At 37.1% G+C, this 18,446-nt stretch overlaps 1 protein-coding gene across 1 annotated transcript in view; it reads right to left on the bottom strand.

Moving 5' to 3' along the window:
- Positions 1 to 18,446, bottom strand: part of UTP20 (UTP20, small subunit (SSU) processome component, homolog (yeast)) — a 109,965-nt gene that overhangs the window by 46,833 nt on the left and 44,686 nt on the right. Inside the window, exons 23-28 of the mRNA XM_011936931.1 lie at positions 14,950 to 15,116; positions 12,751 to 12,959; positions 6,717 to 6,860; positions 5,639 to 5,718; positions 1,825 to 2,051; positions 1,162 to 1,306 (exon numbers count right to left, since the gene is read on the bottom strand). Coding sequence (XP_011792321.1) covers positions 1,162 to 1,306; positions 1,825 to 2,051; positions 5,639 to 5,718; positions 6,717 to 6,860; positions 12,751 to 12,959; positions 14,950 to 15,116 — 972 coding nt within the window. The remainder of the gene's footprint in view (positions 1 to 1,161; positions 1,307 to 1,824; positions 2,052 to 5,638; positions 5,719 to 6,716; positions 6,861 to 12,750; positions 12,960 to 14,949; positions 15,117 to 18,446) is intronic.

The raw sequence follows: 18,446 nt of genomic DNA, 5'->3' as shown, positions 1-18,446 counted from the left end.
CCTCATTATGCCCAGAGAAAAACTGAAACTCAGAGAAACTGACGTCTCACAGCTAGAAAGAAGTACAGCAGGTCTTTCAAACTCTGGTCTTTCTGGCACTTAATCTCCTCTCATCATCTTTCTACTACCACACAGCCTAGGATGAAATTTAATGAGTGTATTTAGTATGATTTCCCCTTCTGCATAACTTAGAAATACAACAGTATTTTAAAAAGCATTGCAAAGAAGTTTCTAGAAGATTCGAACAGATCACTTTTTGTTGATACTGTTTTAAATAACAGAAAAAATACATTTTCAACAACTAAGCCTTGTAATGGTCAATTTAAAATTAAGATAGAATTGTTTCTTGCACTCAGGTTTATCAACGTTTCCCTTTACCAAAATCACAACAGACTCCTAGGTCTACTGCCAAACAGACTCTTTAAAAACCCTTGTGAGATCTTCCTGACAAAAAACAGAACAATCTGCTCTTTCAAGTTAATTATTTTTATCATTACACTAAAGAATAAAAAACTGTAATTCCACAAAACTCAAAATACACAAAGGCTAATACACAAAAACTCATAATACACAAATCTATTAGTCTAGTTTAGGATTTTGAAAAATCTGTTTCCTTTAATTTTATTAAACAAAGGCAGATGCTATGAACGGTTTCTAGTAAGTATTCCAGCAGAGAAAGGGAATTCTGCATTAACTTAAAAATAAAGGGGATTCAAAAATACTAAAAAAATTTTCAGCTCCTTATTGCCAGGTTCAAACACCTGAAAAACAAAGTAATTTTTAAATATTTTATTTTATTTTATTTTGTGACAAAGTCTCACTCTGTCACCCCAGCTGGAGTGCAGTGGCGCGATCTCGGCTCACTGCAATCTCCGCCTCCTGGGTTCAGGCGATTCTCCTGCCTCAGTCTCCCGAGTAGCTGGGATTACAGGTGTCCACCACCAGGCCCAGCTAACTTTTGTATTTTCAGTAGAGACAGGGTTTTGCCATGTTGGTCAGGCTGGTCTTGAACTCCTGACCTCAGGTGATCCACCCACCTCAGCCTCCCAAAGTGCTGGGATTACAGGCATGAGCCACCACGCCTGGCCAAGATAGTAATTTTTTAAAAAGTTAAAACCAAGGATGGTAATGTTATCTTTTAAGTATCAACATATCACTTACTTTGAAAGAATGCCAAGCTCTTTACTGACTTGTGCTCTATTCTTTTTCTTTTTCACCTTTTCTGCACTTATTGTGGTTTTGCTGAGATACTGAAGAATTGCAGGTACATGAGGTAGAATTAATCTTCCTCCTATTGTGATAGACTCTGAAATAGATAATGATTAATGTTTTGATTTTAATAAACTCTCTTAAGGCATAACTGTACAAAATCTTCATGATGATAAGAAAAGCACTCAACCACTATGAATATTTAGTTAAATTTTGATTCTAAATAAACAACTTTCTTCTTACCCAAAATAGCTATATTACCAGTTAAATCAAGAACTTATTTAAGAGACCTTTGAGGTTTTATTTAAACCATTTTTTGGTAATAGTAAGGAAATTATTTGGGATAATATGGTAAGAAGAATGTAGAGACATGACAGTAGAAATCATTTTCATAATTTCCTGGAGGACAGTTGAGACTTCTTGAAGAGTAAATAATCTATTCTTATAACTGCAAAGAAAATTCAGTTTATATAAATTAGTATTAGTTCCCAGAGGAAAGAAACTTATGAGCATATGCTCTCAAGTGAGTCAGATTATACTGATCTTTCTTCTCTTCTGAGGAAACGATTGCTACATCAGAAGTCTAAGAATTATCTGCTTTGTCATCATACATACCACCTATGTTTTCTGCTGTGTCAGGGTATACACATCCAGTTACCAGCAAGTTCAAAACTGTTTCTGTGGGCTCGAAATCTGGAAGGTTAAGAAGGTCATCAACTATGTCCATTACAATAGTAGCTGTGGCATCAGAAAGATTCTTTGCTGAGAGAATTGCAAAAACATTGGTCAGGATATCACATTCTGGGTGCCCAGGCTTCTGTTTAGCCAGCAAAGGGAAATACCTGGAAGAAAAAACATTGTAGTAATCATCTTATTCTCAATGTGTTCACTTCTAAAAACATGTCCATATGAATTTTCACCATATGAGTTTAACAAATATATATGCATATGTGTGTGTATCCACATTAATAAGATTATTCAAAGGGGAATTACATTAAATCTAAAATTCAGTGGATAATAATTCTAAGTATTACCTTACAAACATATTACTTAGGCACTTTATATATATTTCTCATTTAATTCTCACAACCTTTCTATGTGGTAGTATCATTATCCCCACATTATGGATGAGAAAACAGATTTGTCCGAAGCCACTGAGCTAATAATAGAGCTGAGATTTGCATCACAATCTAACTCCAATGTCTAAGCTCTTTCTAAAAGAGACTTACTGAAAACAGACTACTTTTCAATTATAAGCTTTCTAGAACGTGAATGTTTAAACACTCACATAAAACCCTACATACTAGAACATAGGAGTTAGGAGTACAGACCAAACAAACATTTATTGATCAGGATATGGAACATTCAATGTTGGGAGACGGGGATGAATCCATCTCCAATAATGAAAGACTCACATGAAAGTTATAAATATCCTTCCTAATGCAAATGCACCAACAAGGGCTTTCCAGCCAAGGGTAAACCAGCAGTTGATTCAGTCAGAAATGCAATCCTAACAATTACTAGGAAGGTGAAACAGAAACAATTCAGATAGTTTGCCTTTTTCAATTCATCATCACTGGGGTCGGGGGGCGGGAAGAGCTTGAGCTCTTTAACACACTTAGCATTGACAAACTGACAGAAAAGTTCTAAGAGGTTATATTCATACATCTTTTTGTCCAACAAATATTGTGCATAGTACGGGCAGGCTCTACACAAGTCACTTTATATTATATATTATCACCTCTATTATCAATGAAGTGGGTCTTCACCAATAAATGGGTATTATACCCATTTTACAGGTGATGAAACTGAGGCTCAGAAGCCAACTTGACCAAAAGAACGCACAGTGGTGCTAGGATTTGAAGCTAGGTTAGTGTGACTTCAGATACTGTGCTCTTAATCACTATGTTGTTTTGTTGTCTTAAACTTTTTCTAGCAGAAAAGGGAAGAGAACTGCTTTCAACTGCAGGTAAAGTCCTAGCAAGAGCCCATTCAGATACAATACAACTTCCCAGCGACCAAACCGTTTTCCCTTGACCAATGTAACTTGCTGCCACAGTACAACGAGCATGCTACATGTTAACGTGCATGGCTCAATCAGCAATTCCAATCACTCAAACAACATGCAATGATCATCAACTACACATGGATGAAGATGTGTAACCCTCTGTGGAGTAATAAATGAGACACGGTCTTTGTCCTGAAGGAGCTGTGGATAATAAGTTATGAAGACAGATGAATACAACAAAGGCAGTATGTGATGACAGGGCCTTACAGAGCTGGAAGGAGCATGCAGGAAGAAGAGACTGTGCTGTGCTGGGGCTGCAGTGACTAGAACCAGAGCAGCTAAGAAAGGGGCCTGGGACAGTCCCGATTTACATTGGCCGTTTTGACTTATTTATTACATCTCTTTTCATCCTCAGGAGTTTTTCAGTGTGGACAAAAAAGTATATGCTCACCCTAGTTAGTAAGTTTTGGCTGTCTTGAGTTCACCTAATTTCTGAGAAAATTTAAACTTACTTGTAAGCTAGTAAAATGCTAGACTTCTCTATAGATGAAAAATCTGCTTTAATTTCTAATTGACACTATGTAAACAGGAACTACACTTCAAAATCTAATTTTTTTTTATTAAAAAGTAACATTCCCATTGAAGGGGTTCTGAAATATTCATTCATTAATTCTTCTACACACAACTTCATATGCATATCTATTGCTATGTGGATTCCAAGGGAAGTCAACAATTTTAGAGATTTCTTTCAGGTGAGTGTTAAGTATAAAAGGAAAAAAAAGGTTCTGCTGCCTAACTCTTCCATTGTTATGTGGCTTCTATTTACCCAACCAAAACATGAGAAATTGCAGAAAAGAATGAAGTGGCATCCAACAATGTGGCTCAATACCTTGAATAAGGTCCCAAAGAATATGAAAATGAGTCTCTATTGTAGAGTCTTCCTGGATGAAAGTCCTTTATGGCCTATTTGCATGGAAATGACAAAACTACATACAACATTTCTCAAGTATGCCTATGAAGTGTCGCTTACAAATGTCCAATGACAAAGATATAAAATTGCTGTGTCAAATTGGGGAATAAATGTAGAGAACTTACTATTAGTAAAATAGACAAGTTTTCCTGAGGAAGACAATGTCAAGGTTTTTGGTTTGTTTTTGAAGAGTAATAACATGAAGAAATGTTCATGACATAAAGATACAAGAAAAAAACAAAATCAAAAGCCAGTTATACGGTATGATTCCAATCTTGTAAAAACCAAGACTATGATTTTAACATCACTGAATCAATAAAAAAACCTTTTCTGACCATGAGAGCTGAATGTACATTTAGATTGAGTTTCACAAAGAAGACAATTGTCTAGAAAATCTAGAAAGCTTGTGAGGTTTTCCTGATTTTCAATGGGAACTGGGAAAAACACATAGAATGCCAATTAGAAGTCAGCATTTATTTTTAAGCAAGCATGCAAAAAATGATAATATTTATGTGACGATATAACTATCTGGTGTGTTTCACATTCTGTTTCTCCCTTTGCCAGGCCAAATCAAACTGCTGACATAATTATTACATATACTGGAAGAACATCTCTATCAACTTTAATATTTAAAATTTTCAAGTTTTAATCAAACTGTAAAAATTACCAAAAAAGTATTAGTTTTAGCTGTAATACATACTCTAAAATTTTCTTTACTTTGTAAGATGTTATTTTACGTATTTTTACTTTTTAATTATTATAAAAAATTCAAACAGTCCAAAAGATGTATTATGAAAAGTCTCCTCTCCCTGCTCTGGTCCACCCAAACCTCCACGTGCTATGGCCACACTGTTAATAGTTCTCATGTGTCCTTCTGGACAGTTTCTATTTCATTTCATATTTATATACACAGACACATACCTTCCTGTATCACATTATATATATTGTCTAGCAAGTTATCTTTTTGTCTTTTTTTTTTGTTTGAGACAGGGTCTCGCTTTCTCCCAGGCTAGAATGCAGTGGCATGATCATGGCTCATTGTAGCCTCGACTTTGTGGGCTCAAGTAATCCTCCCACCTCAGCCTCCAAGTAGCTGGAACTACAGGAATGTGCCACATGCCCAGCCAATTTTTTTATTTTCAGTAAAGACAGGACCTCACTACGTTGTCCATACTGGTCTCGAACTCCTGAGGTCAAGCAATCCTGCTTCTGCCTCCCAAAGTGCTGGGATTACAGGCGTGAGTCACCATGCATGGCTATATTTTTCTTTAAACTATGTATTTTCAGATCTTTCCTTGCTTTTACTCAGCTGCCTCATTCTCTTTAACTGTATCAAAAGTAGTTCACTGTATGGAAAGACCATAAATTACATTATTAGTTCCCTGGACTGCTTTAACCAGATTCGTCTAAAACATTGCCCCTTTTAAAGAAGGAAAAAAGAAAGGTTATACCTTGCGTTTCTGCTCCAGATACTGATCAGTTTCAGCAGAGGAGTAGGAGAATATTGACTCTCAGATCCAAGCCTGCTGACCTAGGAGACAAAGTAAAAAACAGAATACCAAATACATATACCAAATTATAGAAAAACCACAAATAACAAGCACAGAAATCACAGCAGAGGATGAAAAAGACAAGGGACAGAGATTAACATCCAAATGACAGAATAAGAAAAAGTATAAAGAGATCCAAAAGAACATCCACATAGGAAAAATGGCAAAGGTGATGCATGGAAGTGCTACACACTTGAAAAGAAATGGTATTTTAGGTTTCAGAGTGTTGGAAATGACTGGGACCTCCAACACCTAGAAACATTTCCTATCTCTCCTTCTATACCTGTACCAGTTATCATCTCTCCTTCAGTCTATACCGGTACCAGTTATCATCACCAAGGGGTTACAATCAGAGAAATCAAAATAGGAAGTATGTAATAGAAACATCTGTGTGTTTTCCCTCACGCTTGTCAAAAGCCAGAGGCAATGCTATGTGAGGTGCTATAAAAATCATGTTACAGGCCGGGCGCAGTGGCTCACACCTGCAATCCCAGCACTTTGGGAGGCCAAGGCAGACAGATCACCTGAGGTCAGGAGTTCAAGACCAGCCTGGTCAACAAGGCAAAACTCCATGTCTACTAAAAATACAAAAATTAGCTGGTCATCGTGGTGCATGCCTGTAATTCCAGCTACTTGGGAGGCTGAGGCAGGAGAATCTCTTTCTTGAACCCAGCAGGCAGAGGTTGCAGTAAGCGAGACTCTGTCTCAAAAAAAAAGTTATGTTACAGTTGCTAAAGAGACACATTCATATTCAGTTGAGCCTTAAGTGTAAATGCTATGGTATAGCAGAAACTAACTCTTGAGTTTTAGGTGGTAGTGAAGGCAAAGAAAAGTGTTCTAAAAACTTCCAGAAAGAAGGGCTCGATGTAAAAGAAAAGACCCAGGTAAGCATTCATGTCTGGGTGGTAGCTATGTTGGTGAGTTAGTAATAAAGGAAAGAGCAGAAGGCATACAAGCAGATGTAGAAATCGAGATTTACCTGGGGCCAAACTGCACCATGAAACACAGCATCAATTTCTTCTGTTCTAAACTGATATGATTCCCAGTCCAAAAAGATATCAGTTACCATTTTGATTCCAAGACGTCTTAAATTTTTCAATGGATTAATAAATCTCAGCTGTATCTGTAAAACAAAGATCTTCTGTTTAAAAAATACATATATATCATTTTTATCCCTGATTCCTCAGAGAGGCACTCTTGCTCAGGTGGCTAAGAATCAAACTGGAAATTCTATTACTAAATCTGTTGACTTGATTTATGTGGGAACACCAACCAAGCAAACTGTCTTACTTTTCTCATTGAACAAGAAAAGAAAGCAGAGTCTTAAAACAGTATCACTGCCTAGTAGTCACACTAGCTATCCTTAAGAAAAAACATTATTACAACTGGAATATTCTATATTGTTTTGTATTCTATATTGTTTTACTGTTTTATTCAAGTAAAATCCTGATTTCTTCCCACGAACAGAGAATTCTAAACAAAGCAAATTTTTTTTTTCTTTTTTTTTCCCAACTTAATGCCTTATATTAGGGGGAAAAAAATTAAATCTTCATTTCAAATGAAAGTCATTTTTCTATTTATTTTCATACTTATTATTTTACTTTTTATAAGATTAGAAGTTATAAATTATTCTTGTTAAAATTAGCCTAGGGGACTAGTTAAGGAATTTACGATTTTTCTATACAGTGAAATACTTTGTACAGCAAGAGGATGAGGTGACTGAATCAAGGGATAGGAAGATTTCAACATACATAGTTCAAAGAAAAATGCAATTTAGAAAGAAATATGATTTGTCTGTTTAGAGGCATAGAGGCTGGAATGAGTGTGAAGTAAAAGCAAACCTTTAAAATAACAAATATTGCTACTTCCACTGGCATCTCCTTCCCTGTGAGTTATAAAATCACAAATTCATAGCCAATTTGTTCAGGCTCAGAGTAGGACAATTTATTGAGTCCCTACTAATGGCTCCAGTGGCATGCCAGCCACGGTCGTGACCTCAATTCAACTGAAAATCTTAAAGGCAAATTTATTGAATGTATATAAGAGACTGAAAATGCCAAAGACATTTCTTTTTTCTTTCTTTCTTTTTTTTTTTTGAGATGCAGTTTCACTCTTGTTGCCCAGAATGAAGTGCAATGACACAATCTGGGCTCACTGCAACCTACGCCTCCTGGGTTCAAGTGATTCTCCTGCCTCAGCCTCCCGAGTAGCTGGGATTACAGGCATGTGCCACTATGCCCGACTGATTTTGTATTTCTGGTAGAGACAGGGTTTCTCCATGTTGGTCAGGCTGGTCTCGAACTCCCCATCTCAGGTGATCCACCAGTCTCGACCTCCCAAAGTGCTGGGACTGCAGGCGTGAGCCACTGCGCCTGGCCCAAAGATATTTCAGTAGGAGGAATTACTACAAATTTCAGGACAGAGCTTCATGGAATAGTTAAATTTCTACTGGGTAGTAAAGAATGAAGAGCTTTAGGCCAAGCAGAGGAGAGACAAGGGCCTCAGACGGATTTTTTTCTAGCACAGAATGTTTAAAAAAAAAAAAAAAAAAGGGAGAAGATTCAACCCCTGATTGTTTTCCTACTTGATTAGTAAACTATGGGCTCTAGACATAAAAGTGATAATTTATTTTTATATATCACCTTAATTACCTACGTTAAAACCTAAAAGTCACCTTGCAATTTATAAAGACAACACAAATGCTCTCATATAGTGAATATCAAGTCTTATGGCCAAGATAACATGAAGAAAATCAATAGGAAAATTACTTATCATGAAATTCTGATAATCTGACCAACAGAGGTATTTGAATCTGATATAGCACATTTTAAATTCAAGTAAATATGAACAAGGATGTCATTAGTTTGCTGAGCAAGCCTGAGGAATCACAGTATCTCACATATGGTCTACTTTTAGCTTATTATCTTATTATACAAGTCATAAAGGAATTGACAGGTAAGCAAGCACAGGTGATGTAGTTACAAGTCATTCTGCTCTGCTTCAACAAGCAATATTTTCATCAGCTGCATCAAATTTAGTGCAAGATAAAAATCATCCCTGATATTTGAAAAAACATGGTATCCGGAGGAAATATGAAGCCACAACTGCAAACATGATATCAAATAGACACTCCCCACCCGACTCCCATTCCCACCAACCACCCTTCCCATCGGGTACAATCTGCATGTTCTATTCATTTCTGTAACTAAAGCGCCAGCTGCCCAATTTACTCAATAATTGTTGAATAAACTAGAGAAAAACCCTGAAAATGAGCAATCATACACTTTAATTCCTAGAGGAACAGTCAATATGATTGAGTCTGTATGTGTTTACAAGTTACACTGTTGCTTAAACGTACAAAAAAACCCCAAAACCAACAATTTTCAAGTATCTTTCAATGAAGATCAATGCCCTGAAGGAAAGACACAAAAAAGTAAATATATAACTGAGCTGAAGCACATAAATGTAGAACATTAACTCACTTAAGCAAAACTACTGTGCAATAATTCACTAAGGAATTCCTTGGATGGGTCCAAGAATTTCAAAGGAAAATATAAGAATGCTCATATCTGTCAACAAGCTTAAAATCTCATTAACTAATGAACTGTGATATTGCATAAATGATCCTTTGAGTTACTGATTATTGACTTGGGAGTGAGGCTGCATTACTAAGTAACTTCTAAGTTAACCAAAAATGTGAAGGCACTACACAGGCAAACCTTTCAAAATTTAATATATTCATATATAGATAAAGTCACTATCACTTGCTACAAGGCATAAACAGGTTCTCACTTAATTCTTCCCGTGGCCCTTATTATGCTCTCATTTAACAGAGAAAGAATTTTCTAAGACCTGTTTTCTGCTTCCATTCTTGGCCTCCCATAGTCCCTTTTCCACAAAGCCACCAAAGCAATATTTTTAAAACACTACACAGTCCTTACCACTCACCTGCTTCGAGCCCCTCAGCAGTTTCCGTTATCTTTAGAAATAAATTCAACCCCTTGTCATAGCCTACAAGGTCCTACAGAGCCCATACGACCTACCTCTTCACCCTCACCTTACATGACTCTTCCTGCTCCTGGTGCTCTAGCCACCACAGCATGGTCTATTCTTACAACATGTCAAGACCATTCCCAACCAGGGATTTTGCACTAGTCATTTTCTTTGCCTGGAATGTTCTTCTCATGGTGAGGTGTAAGCTCAAAGATCACCTTTTTATAGAGGACCCTCACCATCCTAGTAAATGAAGCACCTATCCACCCCCACACTGGTCACTTTCTATTATATTTCCTCATCTTACATTAAATTTTGCACATCTTCCATGTCTCTCCTTAACATGCTCATGATTTCTTCTACTTTCTCTAATATATGGAGTGTTTTTATAATAGCTATTTTAATGTCCTTATCTAATTTTTTTTTTTTTTTTAAAGGCAGAGTCTCACTCTGTTGCCCATGCTGGAATGCAGTGGTTTGATCTTGGCCTACTACAACCTCAATCTCCTGGGATTAAGTGATCCTCTCACCTTAGCTTCCTGAGTACAGGTGTGCGCTACTGCACCTGGCTAATTTTTTACTTTTTGCAAAAATAGGGTCTTGCTATGTTGTCCAGGCTAGTCTCAAACTCCTGGTCTCCAGTGATCCTCCCACCCTGGCTTCCCAAAGTGGTGGCATCAGCCTCCTTGTCTAATTCTATTATCTGTGTCATTTCTGGATCTGCTTCTATTGATTGCCCTTTCTCCTCATTATGGGTAAAATTTTCCTCCTACTTTGTATGCCTGGTAATGTCTGACTGCATGTCAGACATTGTGAAATTTATTTTCACTTAAATCATTTAAAATTTTGGGCTTTGTTCTGGGATCAAACTTGAAAAACGTTTGACCTTTTAAAGTGAGCCCATAGCAGCCTCTATTCTAGTGCTAATTTGGATCCATGACTGAGGCAACATCTTCCAAAGACTCTCCCCCGGTGCATTGTGTATTACGGGATTTCTACTGTGGCTGTTGGGGATGTAGGCTATTTCCAGTCCTGTGTTAGTCTGAGGACTGTTTTGCCGGCTTTATAGTGGTTTTGCACTTCCAACCAAGATGGAGTAAAAGGGACTGGATTTACCCTCCTCTCTTAAGCAACTAAGGAAGTAAACAAAATATATAAACAATAATTTTCAGACATTGGACATCAGGCAGCAGAGAACAGTGATCCCTGAGAGGCGGAAAGCAAAGGAAATGAGCCCTGTGATTTCCCTAGCTTACTGCCTGGAGAGTTTTCAGGCCTCAGTGCAGGAAGGAAGAGCCCAGGCAGAGTCCAGTGACCCCAAGATAAAGAGACAGAGCTGGGCAACTTGGGGAGGCAAAGGCAGCTAGAACTCACAGGGCAGAGTACTGACGGGAGAGAGGTACACCGAGAATGAGCCTCAGGACCCTGCAGAAGGGTCTCCTCATTTTATTTTCCTCCCAGAATGTACTTCCTTCTGACATTATTTTAATTATGTGTATATTTATTTATTTATTTATGTATTCATTCATTCATTCATTCTTTTTCTCCCATATACTGTCCTCACATGTCTCACTCCTTCCCTGGAACAATGTCTGGCACACAGTAGGTGCTCAATAAGTACTTAATGAACAAATAAAAGAACATAAATGTCTGTGTGCTTTGTTGACTATTTCCAGTGCTTAGTACAGTACCTGACACATAGTACAGGCTCAATTAATATTTACTGAAGAAATGAATGAAAGAACGAGAAAAACAAAATGGTGCCTACCAAAATGGAAGAAGTGTTCTAAATCTCTGCATCTTGGTTATCAGAGAATATTATTTCATTGCTAAAACAGATTCACATCTATGCATAGCCCAAACCAGCAGCCTAAAATTTTGGCAGTCAATTTTCACTTATCATGATCATATTTGACAGGCAGTTCACTGGCATATCTAGAAATCAAATGAAATAAATTTTGGCCAAATTAAAACTGTGCCTATTTGGAATTAACTGAGAGTCAACAGCAAAAATCTGAGTCTGGAGCTCTACTTCAAGTAGCATTTTCTTCCAGAAGCCTTCAGTCCATAAGATATTATGAGGCCGGGCATGGTGGCTCATGCCTGTAATCTCAGCACTTTTGGAGGCTGAGGTGGGTGGATCACCTGAGGTCAGGAGTTCGAGACCAGCCTGGCCAACATGGTGAAACCCCTTCTCTACTAAAAATACAAAAATGAGTCGGGCGTGGTGGCAGGCACCTGTACTCCCAGCTGAGGACTGCTCAGGAAGCTGAGGCAGGAGAATCACTTGAACCTGTGAGGTGGAAGTTGCAGTGAGCCGGGATCATGCCACTGCACTCCAGCCTAGGCAACAGAGCAAGACTCTGTCTCAAAAAAAAAAAAAAAAAGATTATGGACTATTTCCCTAAACTCCAAAGAGTTCACTCATGTCCACGGATCTATTTCAACAAAACATAAATAGTTTTGAATATAATTAGAAAACACTTCCTGAGCACCTTTTGGCAGTTGGCCAGCTGGTTTGTTTTGTCTCATCTTACTATTTATATTTATTCAAAACACTGCACTTATTGTAGGTAAGCATCTACTTTTAAAAGACTTCCAGGCAACTCTCAAAATAACAGTGCTGATGGTAACAGTGGTCTATTCATTTTCCAGCCATCCTGGAGAAATGAGAGTTGGAAGATACCTTATACTTCTAGGCTCTTGGAATTAAAATCAAAGAAATATCAGCTCAAGCACTTGACTTGGATTCCTGAGAAACAGAGAACTAACCCACTCACTACGAATCCATCTTTTTTTAAAATATACACTTGATACAATTTGCATTTTCTGGTCATAAGTAAATATTTATAACAGCGAAAAGTCCCACTATGTGGAAGACTGTTTTAAGAAGATACTTTCAAAGGGTTGTATAAGGATTGAACTTGGGAGAGTGTTAGTAAATCAGGCCCAACTCAATGCCCAAGACAACACAGACACCCATGAGCCCAAGAAGAAAGCATCTATAGCGAATCTCTCACCTTTTCTCGTTGGTCAAGGATGTGTGATACGGTTGCTGTCATACAGAGCAATATCTGCAAAATCTTCGGCAGGTATGCGCTGATCAGATGACTAATGTTTTTCAATACTATCTCAAGGCTATTTAAGATACCATGCTGACGACCTAAAGGAAGAACTTTAGACAAATCCAAGTCTTCTACTGCTTGAATGACTACAGAATGGCACTCTCCTAATGAAACAAAGAGGAGAGGTCATGTAAAGTAACATATTAGTTTGTTACTATTTATAATTGTAGTTTTATTTCCATTTCCCTTAATAATACAGTGTTTTCTACTGTCATGATAATTTATAGATAACAATGCACTTTTCTTCTATATTATCTCGTTTTGGTTCTTACCAAATATTCAATGAGCCACATAAGACAGGTTTAACTACCCCCATTTTAGAGAAGAAGAAACTAAGGAATAAGAGGGTAAGAAATGTGCAACAGAACTATGTCTCTAAGCCTAATTCTCATCTAACTTATTTACATTATCCCTCAAAACCTGAGTTATGAATAGTTTCTTATTCCATCTGGCAACTTTTTTTTTTTTTTTGAGACGGAGTCTCAGTCTGCCATTCAGGCTGGAGTGCAGTGGCGCGATCTCAGCTCACTGCAACCTCCACCTCCCAGGTCCAAGTCAGTTCTCCTGCCTCAGCCTCCTGAGTAGCTGGGATTACAGGCACCCACCACCACACCCAGCTGGTTTTTGTATTTTTAGTAGAGTTGGAGTTTCACCACATTGGCCAGGCTGGTCTTGAATTCCTGACCTCAGGTGATCCACCCACCTCAGCCTCCCAAAGTGCTGGGATTATAGGCATGAGTCGCCACACCCGGCCCTCCATCTGGTAACTTTCTATACACTTTTCTTACTCTCCGTCTCACTCAGCTCTGCTGAGTTTGGCAGTTTCACTAGAAGTACCTTTCTGTATTACAAGTTCCTTGAAGGCTGAGAATCAAGTTTTATTTCTCCTATAGCCCCTAGTTAATAAATAAAATCAGAGTCCCTTATAAACAGCTGCTGCCATATTAAATTCAAAACTTACTGAAAAGACACGAATTGTTATTGCTTGACCTTTACTTCAAACCATCTGATGTGAGGTCATGAGCTTATGGATTCATACACCCAAATGGGCCATCCATAAGAGTATCATCTATACCTATCCTCCTACAACGGGAGTTATACATTGAATGGAAACCTTTTTTTGGCACTCATCAGAGCCAACCTCCTTTACAGGGCAATATTATACTGAATGAAAAACCTGTTAACAGCTGGAACTATTATCATAGAAAAAATACAAAAACAAATGCAACAGAATACCCTATAAATAATTTTCTATGTTGGCCTCAAGCAAAGCAATGTGGGGACTGGAACAGAGGTTTCATAACCAGAAAGGTCTGAGTTCGAATCCCAACTCTACCACTTTTCATCTGAGTTACCACAGGTGAAATACCTTTCTAAGCCTAAGTTTCCTCATGTGTAAAATGGGGACAATCAAGTAACGACAGCTCATGTGGTTGGTTGTCTGAAGGATCAACTGAGTTGTAAGTAAATGGGTCTGTCATAGCATCTGGCATAAAGTAAGCACTCAAAACGATGTTAGTCATTACTGTTATTAATAATTACTGACATTCCGTACCAAAGAACATACCACAGAGCACTCTAGCCCAATGTACACACGATTACATCCATTTCATCTCAACTACGAGGTTGAGGGCAGAGATTGTGCTTTTCTATTTTTAACTTAACAGAGTGTCCAGGGCACAGGAGGTATTCAATAAATCATTACTGAATAGATGAATGACTCGGGGAATGAATAAATGCCAAACAATTAACACCAATTTGCAGTATGCTTTGAATTTCTTAGAAGAAACCAATTCTTTGTACTGTATGAGTAAGTATTAACCATTTTTCAAATGGCCTAAATATGCAATAAAAATACACGTTTTCTCATCAGGGGCTGTAACACAAGAGTGCCGATAATCCACAGGGCCAATGGTCAGTTTCACGCAATTCAATCAAAGTTTAAAATGAACTGCACTTCAGCAAAAAGATTGCCATCAAGGTTGGGAGGAACAACCCTGTTAGAAAGATGCCCAGGAGCACGGGGAATGCAGTCTGAGATGTGAGAAGTCCACCGCAGACAACAGGTATGAGTGAGAGGTAGCTGATAGTTACCATTCTTGAAGTGCCTCACAGGTTCAAACAGCAGGTCTAAGAATATCTGGATCTCCTCAGGTTGGGTCCCGGCCAGGAACCGCAGGACAATGGCCATGCGGGTGCCTGAAGCAGATTTCCCCTGAGTTTTACTCCCAGTCTTATTTTTCATTCGCCCATACAAAATTCTGAAAAGACAAGAAGCACATCATTTATTTGCACATTAATTCTAAAATATGAGTTGTTTTGTTTGCCTAAAAGGCTAGAAGAGCAACTCAATCGATTTAAATGGATATACTATGAAACACAGAAACATGAAAACAGAAATTAGATATTTAACATAGACAATGAAAAAAGTCAACAACAAAATAAGGCTAAGAGAGCTATGTGCAGTGATAGGTGCCTGCAGTCCCAGCTACCTGAGGGGCTGAGGTCAGAGGATCACTTGAGCTCAGGAATTTAAAGCCAGCCTGGGCAACTTAGTGAGACCATGTCTCTATAAAAAAATTCAAACAAAATGAAACAAAACAAAAAACAAGGCTAAGGGAAGCAGGAAAGACAAAGGCCAGAAGGTGGTTTGTTATGGGAGAAAAAATAGGCAAATCAAAGGTAAGTCTAGTCAAGAAAAAAGGAAAATGAGAATATATAGATTAAAAGGAAATAAAATAAGAGAATACAATTGTAAGTTATTAAGGAAGCCGGAAACAATTCAACGAAAAAGCTAATTTTCAGGAAAAAAATCACAAAAATAAACAAAAGGAACTTAAGAAAAAAACCCCACAGAGACCAATACTTATTGGAAAACTTGAAGCTAATACAGTTTACAGGTGGGCTTTTTAAACTTTCAAGGAAGAAAATAATTTCTATGCTATGAAGTTTCATAGCAGAGAGAAAGTGGGAAACAGTCTTTTCTCATTTATGAATGTGGCATAATTGTGATATTGAGAAGGGTTAATGAACAAAAATAAAACTACATGCCAATCTTGCTTACAAACATAAAATACAGCATTTGTAACTATAGTATCCAGTGCTGCACTAAAACCAAATAAGGATTGCCCCAGGAAATGCAAGAAAGAGTCATTAGCAAAATCTACTAGATTAATACAGATTAATGGTTCCTGGAAAAAGTTAATATAATCACTTTAATACATGTTCAATAGGCACTCTAATAATATTTAACATCCACTACTGATAAAATTCCAAAGAACAATAAAAGCTACTTTCTTAACATGATAAAAAACTTACTGACTTAATATTCAAAAATCAAAAATAGTTTTCAAACTTTTTGATATTAGGATCTCTTTACACTATTAAAAATTAATGAGGTCTCCAAAGAGCTTTGTGTATGTAAATTTTACCTATTTGATAGTTATTGTATTAGATTTTAAAACTGAGGAATTAAAACTATACATTGGTTTATTAATTCATTTTAAAATATTCACAATAAACTTATTACATGTTAACATCAATAACATTGTAATAAAAATAATTATATTTTCCAAATTTCCCCCCTACTCCTGCAAACTAGTGAGACTAGTGGCATTGTTTTATTTATTCTTTTGTCTGACTTAATAGAAGATAACTGGATTCTCATATGTGCTTCTGGATTCAATCTATTATAATACATTGGGGTTGAAAAAAATCCAGCCTCATACACAGATAGGTAGTTGAAGAAGGGAGAACTATTTTGTAAACTTTCAGATAATTGTAGATATCCCATTTTGATACTATATCAAAGCTCAACAAGTTGAAAGATTAGCTGCCATGTGGAATCTGAAACCCCATCAACAAACTTGATGAACTCTGTTACACTAAAATCCATCTATCTTGCACTTTGAATGAATCTTTTACCCATACACCATTCTATTACATGCATCAGTTACTTGGAAAATATTGGTTTACTAAGTTATGCAGAAATGTCAAATGTTGACACATTTCATTGCAAACCGAAAAAAGAAATTTGTTTATTAACATTTGTTAATATCACTAATCATCTCATCAGAAAAGTCGTTAAGCATTGGGAAGATGTCAGGTTCACAGTACCAAATAAAAGTTTTCTCCAATCCTAATTTCCACTTGAATGCTAAAATTTAGTTATTGGAAATAAACGCTGTCAGTTGTTTTCCTTGAAGTGGCAGGCTCCCTGCGTTCATGTTCAAGAAGATGCCTGTGAAAAGAATCCTAGTGTATACATCTTACAAATAAGAAAAGGAGCTAGTTCAGCTTGTACATCAAATACTCACACAGGTGCCATTCACTGAGACAGCCCATGCACAGCAAAAGTATTTTATGCATTCTTCCCACTTTATCATACATGTACTCAGGGTCAAGATTCATCAACTGTGTGTGTTTGTTTATTAAATAACTCCAAGTATATGGCAATGAAGAATGACTAGTAGAATGTGGTGCCACTGTCTTGATTCATGTGCTAGGGTACTAGGAGTCTTACCCACCATTGTTTTTGCCTTGTCAGTACATATGTCAACACAGTGAAAAAAGATAAGGTCTTAGTGGTAGCAGTATAAAAAAGCTTTGGCCAGCCACAGAGGCTCAAAGCACTTGAAGAAGGTATCACTGATAATGACACATTTGAGATGAGATCAAATGAGTAAGAGGTGTCAGCTGTCATGTCTTCCATGCAGGCGGATGAACAAGTGCTAAGAATTTAAAGTGGGTTCTGAGAGAGGTGGTAAACAGGAAGAAATATGGTTATAGATATCATTTGAAGCCACCATCTCAAGACCTGTAGGGAGTAGTAAGGACTTTCTATTACATTCTGAGTAAAATGAGATGCCAAAAGGTTTGTAAACAGGGGACTAACATAATCTGTGACTGTTATTATCATTTGTGATTTTTTGGTTAAAGAAAATACAAGAAAACCCAATGAAAACTACTGAAACTAATAAAAGTTTTGTCATGTGGATGGCTAAACAACACAAAAATCAATAGCTTTTATATATAATTAGTTATGTAGCAAAAATAAACTAGAAAATGTAAGAGGGAAAATTCCCTCTACAGCAACAAAACATCGTTACAAAATGAAAAGACTTTATTGAAAGACTACAAAAAATGAATGATTTGAATAAATGAAGACAAACACTAATGCAACTTCTCCTCAAATCAAAAGGGGAAATTACTTTAGGAAAACCAAAGCAAATGCTCATCTAGATTCTAGAAAAAAACAAAATATTTTGGAAAGAAAGGACTAATGAGATGACTTCCTCTGATATATACAAGAATGCATTTAAGTCCTTTATGAATATTATTATAAACAAACCAGTGCAGAATTGGAACAAGGCAGATTAATGTAAAACCATGAAAAGCCAATTGAAAGAGTCAATTATACATGGATATTTAGTGCATATTAAAAGTGGCACTCTGGGCCGGGCGCGGTGGCTCACGCCTGTAATCCCAGCACTTTGGAAGGCCGAGGCAGGCGGATCACGAGGTCAGGAGATCAAGACCATCCTGGCTAACACGGTGAAACCTTGTCTCTACTAAAAATACAAAAAATTAGC

The sequence above is a fragment of the Colobus angolensis genome, unplaced genomic scaffold (assembly GCF_000951035.1).
Source record: "Colobus angolensis palliatus isolate OR3802 unplaced genomic scaffold, Cang.pa_1.0 Scaffold10, whole genome shotgun sequence".
Taxonomy (NCBI): Eukaryota; Metazoa; Chordata; class Mammalia; order Primates; family Cercopithecidae; genus Colobus; species Colobus angolensis.
Note: the sequence above shows the minus strand (reverse complement) of the source record. Positions and strands in the feature narration are given on the sequence as shown.